The 12,089-nt window shown below is 36.3% G+C and overlaps 1 protein-coding gene across 1 annotated transcript; it reads left to right on the top strand.

Annotated features, from left to right (window-relative positions):
* The first annotated feature begins 363 nt into the window (after positions 1–363).
* LOC118597871 (glutathione hydrolase 5 proenzyme-like) lies at positions 364–9,462 on the top strand. The gene is made up of 12 exons (XM_024276314.2): positions 364–1,620; positions 1,779–1,906; positions 2,022–2,111; positions 3,936–4,125; positions 4,217–4,377; positions 4,459–4,605; positions 4,725–4,855; positions 7,622–7,806; positions 8,072–8,163; positions 8,367–8,473; positions 8,616–8,726; positions 8,808–9,462. The coding sequence occupies exons 1-12, from the start codon at positions 1,454–1,456 to the stop codon at positions 8,952–8,954; spliced, it is 1,656 nt and encodes a 551-aa protein (XP_024132082.2). The 5' UTR covers positions 364–1,453; the 3' UTR covers positions 8,955–9,462.
* The last annotated feature ends 2,627 nt before the right edge of the window (positions 9,463–12,089 follow it).

Raw genomic sequence — 12,089 nt, 5'->3', positions numbered from 1 at the left:
ATTACTTGAACTGGTGCCAAAACCATGGCACTAATTTGAAGCCTGCAGACACGAGGCTAACAGACATCTCACCTTTTACCTCAACGCTTATTTCAGTTATTAACTTCACGCCTCTTTCAGTCAGTTAGTTACACTTTAGGAAGTAATCTTGTTTTTTGACGAATCGTCCCTCTTCCATTTCAGGTCAGGTGACAAATGCTTATCCACACATCTGTGAGCTTCTTCAGCATTCCATCAACAAATATTTAACCGTAGGCCCAACTCGTTTTCTGTCTGCCACATAAACATCTCTATCATCACTTGAGAAAAGAGAGGAGGACATTTACAGGTTGATTTTCTCATAGTTTTATGGGCATTAAATCTATTTTTATGACCCACCGTGTACATACTTGAACCAGGAACTAGTCTGAGCATAAAACTAAAACCTAAAAAATGTGATGAATGTTTTACAAAATCTTTGATTGCTAATCATCGTATTTCAGATTGCATTTGTGCTCCAAGTATTCCTCCAATCCGGTCGGTACCACACAGTGCGTGACACTGATGTCCTGCAGCTCTTCCTTTAAAGGCTTCCTTGTGGAGTCTGGGTTGTGTCTCTTTGACAGCTGTGTAGGTTGCAGGTCATATTTTGTGTTCTCTCTATAGTCAAGCTTCAGCAGTGAACACTTGGGCATCTTCTGCCTTTATTTGGTTGCTCATCTGGTTATCGTGTTCTCAAACCATCTCTTTATGTTGACTGCTGAGTCATGATATAGTTTGATAGATTTGCTGACAATTTTTGTCTGAAAAGATGTTTCTGCTTGAATAATCTGATTTTTTTTTTTTAGTTTGTTGGTTTAACTTTTGCTGTTGTTTGTTCCATAGACTTAGGAGAGCTGAGGTTTTTTTTTAGGAGGAAATGTTCTTCAACACTTCAGTCTGTATGGAACTGAGAAAAGAGTGACAAGTTAAATGCCAGGAACACTCAGTGAAAGGTTAGAAGCACCTTTTAACCACAAAACAGAGTTACCAACGTGATTGGCATTGAAATACTGTTCAGTAATCCCACCTTTAATGTGGAGATTACAGTAGAGATTTATTTGATTGTAAAAAAACAAAAAAAAAAAAAACTCTCCACTTTCACTGACAGAAAAGATTACCATTTTTAAATTATTGTCAGTTTGTACAAATAAGGCGTGATGCAAAAACCCGTTTCTCTGGGTCTTCCACTTCTCCAAGACCTCTGGGCTACAACACCTTTGGTTTTTTACAGGCTTCCTTTGTTTTGTAAACCATCACATTTCAAGCTCATATCTAGTTTATCCAGAAAGGTTTATCATAAAAAAGTGCATGAAGGCAGATCCCATCGCCTGTAGTGTTGGGTCCTGTCCCGTCCTGACGCACTCCTCTCTTGCAGTAGCGCTGTGCACGGAAGTCTGGGCGCTTAGGAAACGCATTCCGTTCAGCTGCAGCCATGGCGCGGTCGAAAGCAAAGGTTTATCTCTGCTGCGCGCTGATTCTGATCAGCTTTATATCCATCATTGTGTGTATTGCTGTGTTTGCGAAGCGCAGGTGTCCAAATGGAACTTTCTCTAAAGCGGCAGTGGCCACAGACTCAAAGATATGCTCAGAAATTGGAAGGTAAGCGCACTCTCATCCATATGTTCGGATAAAACGCACGCGCGCGCCATTCAGGCTATTACGCAAAGCTGTTAAGTTGAATCTAAGTATCCGGAGACAACTTTCTAAAGTGTAATTGTAGCAATGAGTGACAGTTTTGTCTTGCGTGATTTTTTCAGGGGCATACTTGAAAAGGGGGGCTCTGCGGTAGATGCCGCTATTGCTGCGCTGCTGTGCACTTTTTTGGCGAATCCGCACAGTGCGGGGATCGGAGGGGGATCCATCTTCACAGTGATGGACAGCTCTGGTAGAAGAAACTCTCACATTTTTTTCTGTTTTTACTTCATTTTCTCTCTTTAATGTCTGATACCTGACACACATGAAGATGAAGTTCTGACCAATAATATTTGACATCTTTAAAGGTGTTGTCAAAATTCTCAACTCCAGAGAGGAAGCGCCTAAAAAAGTAAAATCTGACTTGCTGGAGTCCTGTCCTGAGAAGAGCATGACAGGTAGTCTGGCTTGCATGTTTCCTGTAAACGAGTCTGTCCAAGTCTGTCTTTCCTGTTTTCTGTTGTGTCAATTCACAGTCTGCAGATGTACAGATATAGCACTCGAAAAAATAAGTTGAATGTCTTACCATTAAAAAACTGGCAGTTATAATGTGTCCTGCCGTGAGGTTCATTACCTTGAAATACTGACACCTAAATTCTGGATGCCAAAGTAAGCCCTGACCTCACATGGTGAATGAAGAATCATCTCTGTTGTCCAGAAGATGAGCTGCAAGTTTCAAGACTGAAGTGAGAAAAGCCTTTTTCTCACTGACCGAAACCCATAGAACCCCAAAAAAACCTTTTACTATTCACAATATGAATTGATGTTATTGTTACAAAAAAGTCAACAATCGTAGACTGAATTATTTCTATATTAAATATGAATGGAAAACAATGTCATTTTTTGACAAAAGGTCCAAATCACTTCCTTTTATGCTCCAGCATCATTGCACTCCAATGAAACATTTTAGGCAATGCAAGCAAACAAGTAATACAATTAAAGTTTCTGTTGATGTAACTTAAGTTTATTTTGGTGAGTCATCATCCTTTTCTCTATTTACTTCTACTGTTAACCTGAGCATAAACAGGACTTTGTTGGCTTATGATCCAATAAAATACCTTTACAGTGTGAAGGATGTGCATATATACAGTATATATGTTCATCACTTCCTCCTCTAGACAGCAGCTAACAATTGTTGTGTAATGTTAGTTAAGGTGCTATAAAATGACTCCAAAATTAAACAGCAGTGCAGAAACCATGAAAGTTTATTTTACTATAATAAAAGCATCAGAACATAAACGTAATAACTAAAGTTAAATTCTTGCTAACTCAGTAATCACTGTTATTTTTTGGAATAATAGCAATTTTATTTTTCTTCAGCATGAGTAAAATATTAAAAGTATCCCACCTAATCATATTGGTGTTTTCATTTGCAAACATCTGCACCAGGGGTGTCTCATTTTGTTTGATCTCAACTGGGCCGGACCAGTAACATCACAGCAAAATAACCCATGGTCGGTCAAATTGTCATCTGTAGCTTTGTTTTTGTTTTGTTTTTTTCTCAGTTGAAAAAAAAATGCCTCAAACAACCTAGTAGCCTAATCTCTTATTATTACATTGTTTATTGCGTTTATTTCTTCATCTCTTTTTATGCCAGTCTTGTGTTTCCTAGTGGCAGAATTGCACATTGCGGTCATTTCTTTAACCCCTTAATGCCTGATTTTATTTCTAGCCATGAAAAAATAATCCCTTATGTTTTTGCTTTTAGGTCATTTCAGAGCAGAAGTAGTTTGTCACATGTTTGTGACATCAGGCATTAAGGAGTTAAAGAACCATAACTCGCCACAGGAATTGCTTAGAAACTTGCCTTTTTCCCAATATCCTTAAATGTTTTTCTCTTCATGACTGGGCTGGATTGAACCCTCGAGAGGGCCAGATAGGGTCGTATGTTTGACACCCCAGAGCTACATCTATGTTTAGACTAAATTTTATGCGTTAAAAAAAAAAAGTTAAACATAAACCAAGTTGAATTTTATGCAATGCAAATCATGCAAATTATCCATACTGTTGAATGTACTCAAACTATTTTGGTTGGATCTTATATTATCTTTGCATGTGTGTTGACGAATGGTTTCTTTCCATGTACTGATATCTGGATTACGTATTATGGTCAATGTTTAGAAAACCCTACCTTATTTATGAGACTAAAGGAGGTTTCTAAAAGAAGTGAATTGAGTGTCATAAACTAATAAAGAACTTTGTCCATTTTTCCATTCATTTAGATTTAAAATGGATCGGAGTTCCAGGAGAAATTCGTGGGTTTGAAATGGCTCACAAGCTGTACGGAAAGTTGCGCTGGGCTGATCTCTTTCAGCCCACCATCAAACTGGCAAGACAGGGAATTCCCATCTCTGAAATCCTACAACCATATATTGAGCGAATCCCAAATACAAATGAAACCCAGTCTTTAAGGTATGGATCAAATATAGCAAGATTGTTCAAAAAAAGAAAGCAAAAATTGCAGTAAAATTTTGTTAATTTTTATTTCATTTCTGCTTTAAAGAAAATTATTTACAGACACCAATGATAACTTGCTTAAAACTGGAGATATTGTGAAGTTTGAGAAACTGGCTGACACTTTGGAGATGATTGCAAAGCAAGGAGCAGATGTCTTTTATAATGGAAAAATAGCTGAAGATTTAGTCCAGGATGTGAAGGCTGCAGGTATGATCAGTGTGTTTTCATCAAAAACTGGAATTAGTTTGAATATGCGGAGGAGACATTTGTGACATTGTTCTTCCTCAGGAGGAACCCTCGATCTGGAGGACCTGGCATCATACAGAGCTACTTTGACTGACGCCTGGAATGTGCCTATGGGGGAGTATCAGATGTACTTCCCCCCTCCGCCTGCAGGGGGAAGCCTCCTCACCCTCATCCTCAACATCATGAGAGGTCCATAGTGGAAGAGCTGCTGTCTCATATGAAGCAAAATTGTTAAGATTCATTTGAAAAATAGCTTAAACTGATCAGTATTTTCAAGTATTCATGCTCCTATTTGTGTTTGTTTGCAGGATATAAGTTAAATCCAGACACTCTGACTGGGAAAGAAAAGACGCTGTTTTATCATCGCTACATTGAATCCTTTAAATTTGCAAATGGACTGAAGAAATACATACGAGATCCAAGGTTCACCTCAGAAAAGGTTAGTTCTGCTAAACTCTGCTAAAGTATGCTAAAGTTATTTTTAAAATGAGAAGTGATATTTTTGTGAGACTTTATTACCTCAAATTTCAGTTTCAATGATTACCTGTAGCTATTTGCACACATTTCTCTCACAGCATACTATTTTATTAAGAACTTTTATTTTATTTTATCTTATTAACTTATGTGCAGTCTTAATGTGTTCAGTCCTGTTTTTATGGAAACATCAGCTGTCTGTCAATGCTCTAGAATCAAAATGAGGACATTTTGACCTTTTGTAAAGGAAGGCACCACAGGGAGCTGTTGCTCTCCATAGCTCAGGAACATGAATGGGAATCTGGTTGGGTGTTCTGCAGATGCCAGATTCCTTTGACTGATGGTGAAGGTCTCTGTGTTGATTCAGTTTGTTGGACTAGTGAAGGGTTATGGGTCCCAACAGATTTTATAAAAGTTGTTTGCTGAGGATTTACAGATTGTCTGTTGGGTTTTGACAACACATTGGTTTGGTTTCTCTGAAACTTGCTTGTTTTGCTTAGTTTGTTGGGTTATGTGTTTTTCTTTTTTGGTCTAGTCCACATAAAGACTTGCTTAAAGCAGAAGGGCATTCTGTAGGAGCACACTGAAGTTTCCTTTTTCTTTGTTTGCTTATTTTGGTCTTATTTTTTTAAGGTATCATCCCAGCCTGATTATTGTGATTTGCGTTTTGTTGCCCCTTGTGGTGTCTGGTGTTTTGGTGTAATTTATTGCGTGCCTTAAACCTGTCTGCCTCTTGTGATCTTCTAAGCGGTGTCCCATTTCATTCTTGGCAGACCTGTATTATAATTATGAGATAAAAAAACAACACATTGCATCATAACTAATGCAAAGTCTTTTGTCACATTTGTGCATTTCTATCATCAGCACTGCAAAACTCTTTATTTATTATACTTTTTAAATTAATTTTTAAGCCGCAAAGAACATGATTTTGTATTCAAGGTAGATTGGTTACTTTTAGACTTATTGTATATTTTAATGGGTGAAATAGTTGATATCCTGATGTACCTGCTAGTAAAGCAAGTAATGTATATTTTCATCATTTTATGAATAGGAGTTCTTGTTTTTTTCTGGAGAAAATAAAAAAAAAAATGTATTGACTTAAAAGTTTGCAAACAGCTCTGTTTAACATAAGCAGACCCAACCTATGTACAGATAATGGCAAAACACAACTTTACATCATACTTTAGACAGACTGGATTCTTTGTGATCTTATTTCCCTACACTTCTGATCTCTACTTTATAAAGAAAAATAAATACTTCTATGTTGTATAACATAGCTGAAAAGGGTTTTATGGGTTTTGCGATAAGAACATGAGTGTATTTAGTGTTAATGGGGAGGTTGTTGAAGAGAATAGTTATATGGAAAAGGATGATTTGCTGTGACAAATCCAAAGATTGTAAACTTTCCAGTTTTATTTGTTACTTTAGCTTTACAAATGTTTTAAACTAATAGTTACCCTAACAGTTTAGATTCTCGCTGTACAATGCTTAAAATTGGTTTTAAACTTTTAAGGCATTTATTTTGATTTGGCTTATTTTTTCAGGTGTGTGGTTAGGGTCTTTGATCAGTCGTATCAATCTGTTACAGATATAACATTATAAATGTTGATTATGATTCTATAACTGTTTAAAGACCCACTCAGATGAAAATGGTGTTTAACATGTTCTTGTGTTATTTTTCTCTTGTTGGAGGACACATATAAAATAATTTAAGATTAAAATTGAATATTTCTTTATTCATTTATTAAATGAAAACCTTTGGTTTGAAAAAGCTCAAAAACCATAGGAAGACAAAGTCTCTCTTCTCTGCTGCAATACACAAATTCTTCCACATTTCCTCATCTGAGCAGCCATCTGGCTATATACTGTGCTGCTGGATAGCTTTGATATTAATTGCCTGTTTTATTTTTTATTTTTTGCTACTCTAATGTTAGCTTGGGATTTTTAGGTGCTATAAGCTAGCGGAAGAGAGTGTAAACAAATGCCTGATGAAAAATTAGCCGAGCTAATTTCCTCACCAACCGTTCTACCCACAACCCAGATGAGAAGTTCTGATGACCTCCCGCTTTGGTGCAGAAAATGTCTTAAAAGACGACACAGGCTTTATGATTTTGGCTTCAAACTGCATAATCATAGCTAAAAAAACACTGTTAATGATTTTAAAATTAAAAAAAGAGAGCAGGAAAGGGAGGTTTGAATGTTTTACTGAAATTGTCAGCCTATGAACATGTTTTCTATGATACTTCTAACTTTTTTTCCATATGTTTTAAGTTAAATGTACATTTTTATTTTAAGCTGTAATTAAATGAATGGTTATATCACTCAATTAAAAATATTTCAATGGTTTTGCTGTCATTTGGTATTTTTTTATTTGATCCTTTATCAAGATATTGGATAGGAAACTGTCTAAAATATGTGAATCAATGCTCTTTTAATTACAATTACGCCGTTTTAAACTAAAATAAAAAAAGCTGGGTTATTTCTAGGCGATTGTTTTTACATAGCGGCAGTAGTTCATTAGAAATTTGTTTCTGACTTGTGGACAACAATTCAAATAAACAACTACTCAAATGTGATTTTGAGCTTAATTTCATCAACATGTGTCCTCTGACATCAGAAAAATGCCTCAAGAACATGTCAAAAACACCAAAAACACAATTTTGAAGGGAGCTGGTCTTGAAATTCTCTTGTTTGTGTCTGAATTTTTGCAATTTTTCTGTATTTTTTCCAGCGGGCAAAACAATTCACAGAGGAGGGCTTTGCCAACTACATACGAAGCTTGATCACCGACAACACGACACATGACCTCCAGTACTACAACGTTACTCCACATCTGGACAGCATTGGTACCACGCATGTGTCGGTGCTGCATGAAGACGGATCTGCTGTTGCTGTCACCAGCACCATAAACACAATGTCAGTGACCCGAAAGTTCTGCTTCACTGTTTAGATCTCAATGTTTTATATTAACTGCATTCAGTAAGAATACAAAATACAAATAAATAACAAAGGAAACAAATAAATAGTTGATATATTAGTGAAAATATTAGAGATGGCTAAAATATTATGTTTTTAAATGTTAAAGACTTTCCTAATAAAAAGCCTTTTTATAACAGTGAACTTAGATCTGTGAGAAATGACTTCATGTTTAAACAATTGTTTTTGCATTTTCTCCTTAAAGTTTTGGGTCCAGAGTTGTGTCTCCAAGAACAGGCATCATCCTGAATAATGAGTTGAAAGACTTTTGCGGAAGAGCGGACAGCATCTTACCTGGTAATCTCATCAGCATCTTGATTTTTTGTTTTGCATTAGCTTCTATTAGAAAAAGCAGAATGCCGCTAGATACTTGATTATAACAAACCCTTGTTTTTAAGCTCACTGTCAATCTGAAATATAACAGAGGCAGCCTTTCAACATTTAAACTCTTCTTATTACTGATTTTTTAACATAGTCACAACTAAAGGTTCTATTCACAGGGGAGCGCCCCCCCTCCTCCATGTCTCCTGTGGTGATGAAGTCTAAATCAAAGATGCTTGTGATTGGAGGATCTGGCGGGAGTATGATTACCACTGGAATGGCATCGGTATGTGTCTACAGTAAATGCAGAAAAGAGTTTAAACTTACAATTCTCATAGCAAAGCTGTCTTTTTTATATGTCATTTAGATTAATCATATTCCAACCATAACTTTTTTTTTATATAAAAACAAATGTTTTTGTTTTCCAGGCTCTCATTAACCATCTATGGTTAGGAAAAAGCCTTGAGGACGCCATTAATACAGCTATTGTGTTTGTGGACTCTAAAAATGCAGTGAAGTTTGAACCTGATTTTGATAAGGTTAAAGGCATTATTTGATTTAAAAAAAATAATATAATGCCTTTTCTCCAGCTGAATTATGTTCTTCTTTTTGCTCCTCAGGGTGTGATTGAGGCTCTTAAAGCCCTTGGACACAACCATGCAACGGCCCAAAAATTTTATAACGTGGTTAACGCTGTGGAGAAAGAGGACGGCTGCATCTTTGCGGTGTCTGATGCCAGAAAAAAAGGAGAGCCAGATGGTTACTGAGTTCAAATATGATGATTGTCATTGAAAGACTTTTGGAGGAGTAAAAACAAAGAAACAGAAAGAAGCAGATCAAAATGGTTTGACTAACTGAACTTACATTGATAATGTCAACAGAAAGTTTTTGGACTGTTTTACCCTTTTGTGCATTTTTAAAAGATATTTAACACTATGTACACTCATTTTGTTACTTCAAATGTGATATCTTGCCAGACACTGAGAGAATCCACTCATCTCCATCTTTCTGTGTAGGTGATTCTGATAATCCAGGTCCATAAATAATATTTGATGAAGTTAGTTCCATCTAATATCAGGCATTCTTGCTTTTTGTAGCAGTGAGAACTGTTTTGTTATTTATGATATGGTTGCAAATAAAACGTGTATCAATTTTTGTCAGTGAAAAAAGTAATGTTCAAATGTAAATATGCCCATAGTTACAGGAAATGGAAATATTTGAATTCTGCTTTTTTACTCACATAAGGTAACAAAAATAAAAGTTTTATGTCACTCATCCAAAGGTGCAAGGACCCACACACAACCCACAACCTTCTTGTCCACTGACAATAACTCAAAAACTTGACGGTTGAGCCAGGGTCTCACAAGTAAGCCCACCCCAGCCCTTCACTTCTCACCACGAACAACTCCAGAATGGTAGAAAGTCCAGGGACTGAGCGAGAGCCCAGGCCAATTGTGGATGTAAGTCCATCAATTTTACCCTGGTCCTTTGTTTTTTAATGCTTTCTGCCCACTGCTGGGCCATGAGCAGATTGTTGAAGCTGGCATCACAGATGGAGCAGAAGCATTCCGGGTTGTCATCCTTCACCTTCATATTAGCTAAAATGTCTGCAGGCTTTTCCTTTGGTTGAACCGCTCTGCAGAGGCTTCCCCTACAAACGAGACGTCAAGGAAACCGGAAGTTTTTCTGGAAGAGATGAAGGTTGCAAGTGGACCAAAGGGAGGAAAACATCTTCAGGAGGGATGTCGATTATTAATAGCCTCTTGGTGTGAAACTTACTGGTACTCTGATAGTGAAACTTAGTCATAATTTTATAGGTGAAGATGGTACATAAATGACACGCCTTTGTCCAATCCGTGTTGCCATTTTTCCTATCCTGCTGACAGACAACATCAATTATTTACAACATAAATCAAAGAAAGGATAGTGGACGTCTTCACAATGATTTCACAAACTACAAATGTAAAACCAAATGTTCTTGTTTAGGAGAGAGAAACCCAAGTCCTTCACTAGGTATAACAAATATTCTTCATTTGGTTTTAAAAGTGTGGTTGTTACGCCAATATTGACAGTCAAAGCGATCAGTCATGGTGGAAGTGAGGTAACTCCGGAATCCTGAGAAAAAATCGGAAGTCTTTCACACGTTCTGGAGTTCCTTCAAAGTGTCAGATGAGGGCAGTGTTGGCTTTTTTGCCTGGAATGTCAAATCCTGCTCCTTAAAAGTGGAAAAGAACAGAAGAATTAAGAAAATAAGTCCATCCATCCATTTTCTTGACCGCTTCTTCCCTTTCGGGGTCGCGGTAAGAAAATAAGTAAAATAAAAAATTAACAAAGACACCAATACTTATCTTACACATTCAATAAATTGCTTTTTTTTGTTATAGAGTTTACTTAAGTGTGCAGTTCAAGAAGATGATGTTTTATTCCATTGTCCCCTGAGCTGCAGACTTCTATAATGCTCAGGAACGCTCATCTCATCCCATTAAGATGTCAGAAACCAGACCATTTTTTTCCCTTTACAGAGCAATATAGAGTTAATAGACAGTTTCAGAGTATTGTATTCTCCTTATGTTGGAGATCTGGAATGTTTCATATTTGTTACATCATTTGGTTTTAAGACATCCAAGAAAAACAGAAAAAGAAAAACAGATTAAATGACATTTGGCTTCAAAATGTATCACTCACATTTGAAATTTGCATCAAAATGTGGTAAAACAGAAATCTGCATATTTTTAGACTTGGACCCACTCAATCCTAATTTTCCCGACCAACAAGGTGTCAGAGTTGCAAACCCTTCTTCACCCTTAAAAAATCCACACTGATTTGTTTTGACATGCATGTAATTTTGAATGGAGGATGTAAGTTTTGGTCCTTTGCTGATTTTGTGGGTTTGGATCCTTAAAAAGAAACTGACAGTCTGTTGTCCAAATGGTAAGTTCGTTTGAACAGTGACAGATAGAAAATCACAAAGTAAATCAACAAATTGACTTTAAAGAATTTATATGTATTAATAAATGAACTACTTTTGAAACTGGCATGTCAATAGTGAGATAATAATTTTTTACTGGCCATACTTGCGCTTTTTCAATGTAAATTAATACAAATCAATAAAGTATTTCCATAACTAATACATTTTTTAAAAGAAAATCAGCCTAGAAGAGGGAAATGTTTCCCGAGGGAAACAAAATCTTTTACTCTTAAGTGAAGTCTTCACAGAAAATTTGAAAGTTACTAATACATATAATTTAATAAATATCAAACACAATTGAAAAATCTTGAAATTGTAAAAATACATAAATAAATAAAAGAACTTGAACTAATAACATGTGTGGCAGGAAAAAAGGACATTTGCTCAGAAGAGGGATGGTGGAAGAGTGAGAGACACAATGAAGGTCAGAAGAACATTTCTCACATTGAAGGATAGAAACCTTGCCTTTCTGTGAGAGGGGGGGTTGACAGCCCAGAGTTGGGTCTCCTTACTGCCTCGTAGTGGTTTTTGTGTAATCCTTGATATTTCTTTGCAGGGCGCCATGGGAGGAACCAAATAGATTCTGAAACACAACACCTGGAATGATTGATCACCAGGATATAAGTCTTTTTAAAAGACTCTTTTACTCCATGCCCACAGTATCTTTCCTTCTTCGGGTTGCTAGAGAGCCTTGGACCTGACGTAAAAATAAAAAGAGAAATTATTCCCTCGAATTATTAGTTTGTGGCCACAAATTGGCATTTTGTCAACACAATTTATTGTTTTGTGTGCACAGAAATTAGCATTTCATGGCCACAAATTTGTATTTAAATTGAATTTTGTGTGCACAAATTAGTATTTTAGTATCATTAATTCCTACTACTAATTTGTGCACACAAAATGGTAATTTGTTTACACAATAAGGTATTTTCTA

This window comes from Oryzias melastigma, linkage group LG9 (assembly GCF_002922805.2).
Source record: "Oryzias melastigma strain HK-1 linkage group LG9, ASM292280v2, whole genome shotgun sequence".
NCBI lineage: Eukaryota > Metazoa > Chordata > Actinopteri > Beloniformes > Adrianichthyidae > Oryzias > Oryzias melastigma.
The sequence above is the reverse complement of the archived record's forward strand: the minus strand, read 5'-3'. Positions and strand labels throughout refer to the sequence as shown.

Coding starts and splice junctions, on each gene's coding strand:
- LOC118597871 (XM_024276314.2), top strand. CDS start 1,454: ATGGCGCGGTCGAAAGCAAAGGTTTATCTCTGCTGCGCGCTGATTCTG. Junction 1,907..2,021: donor CACAGTGATGGACAGCTCTG/GTAGAAGAAACT, acceptor ACATCTTTAAAG/GTGTTGTCAAAATTCTCAAC. Junction 4,126..4,216: donor AATGAAACCCAGTCTTTAAG/GTATGGATCAAA, acceptor TCTGCTTTAAAG/AAAATTATTTACAGACACCA.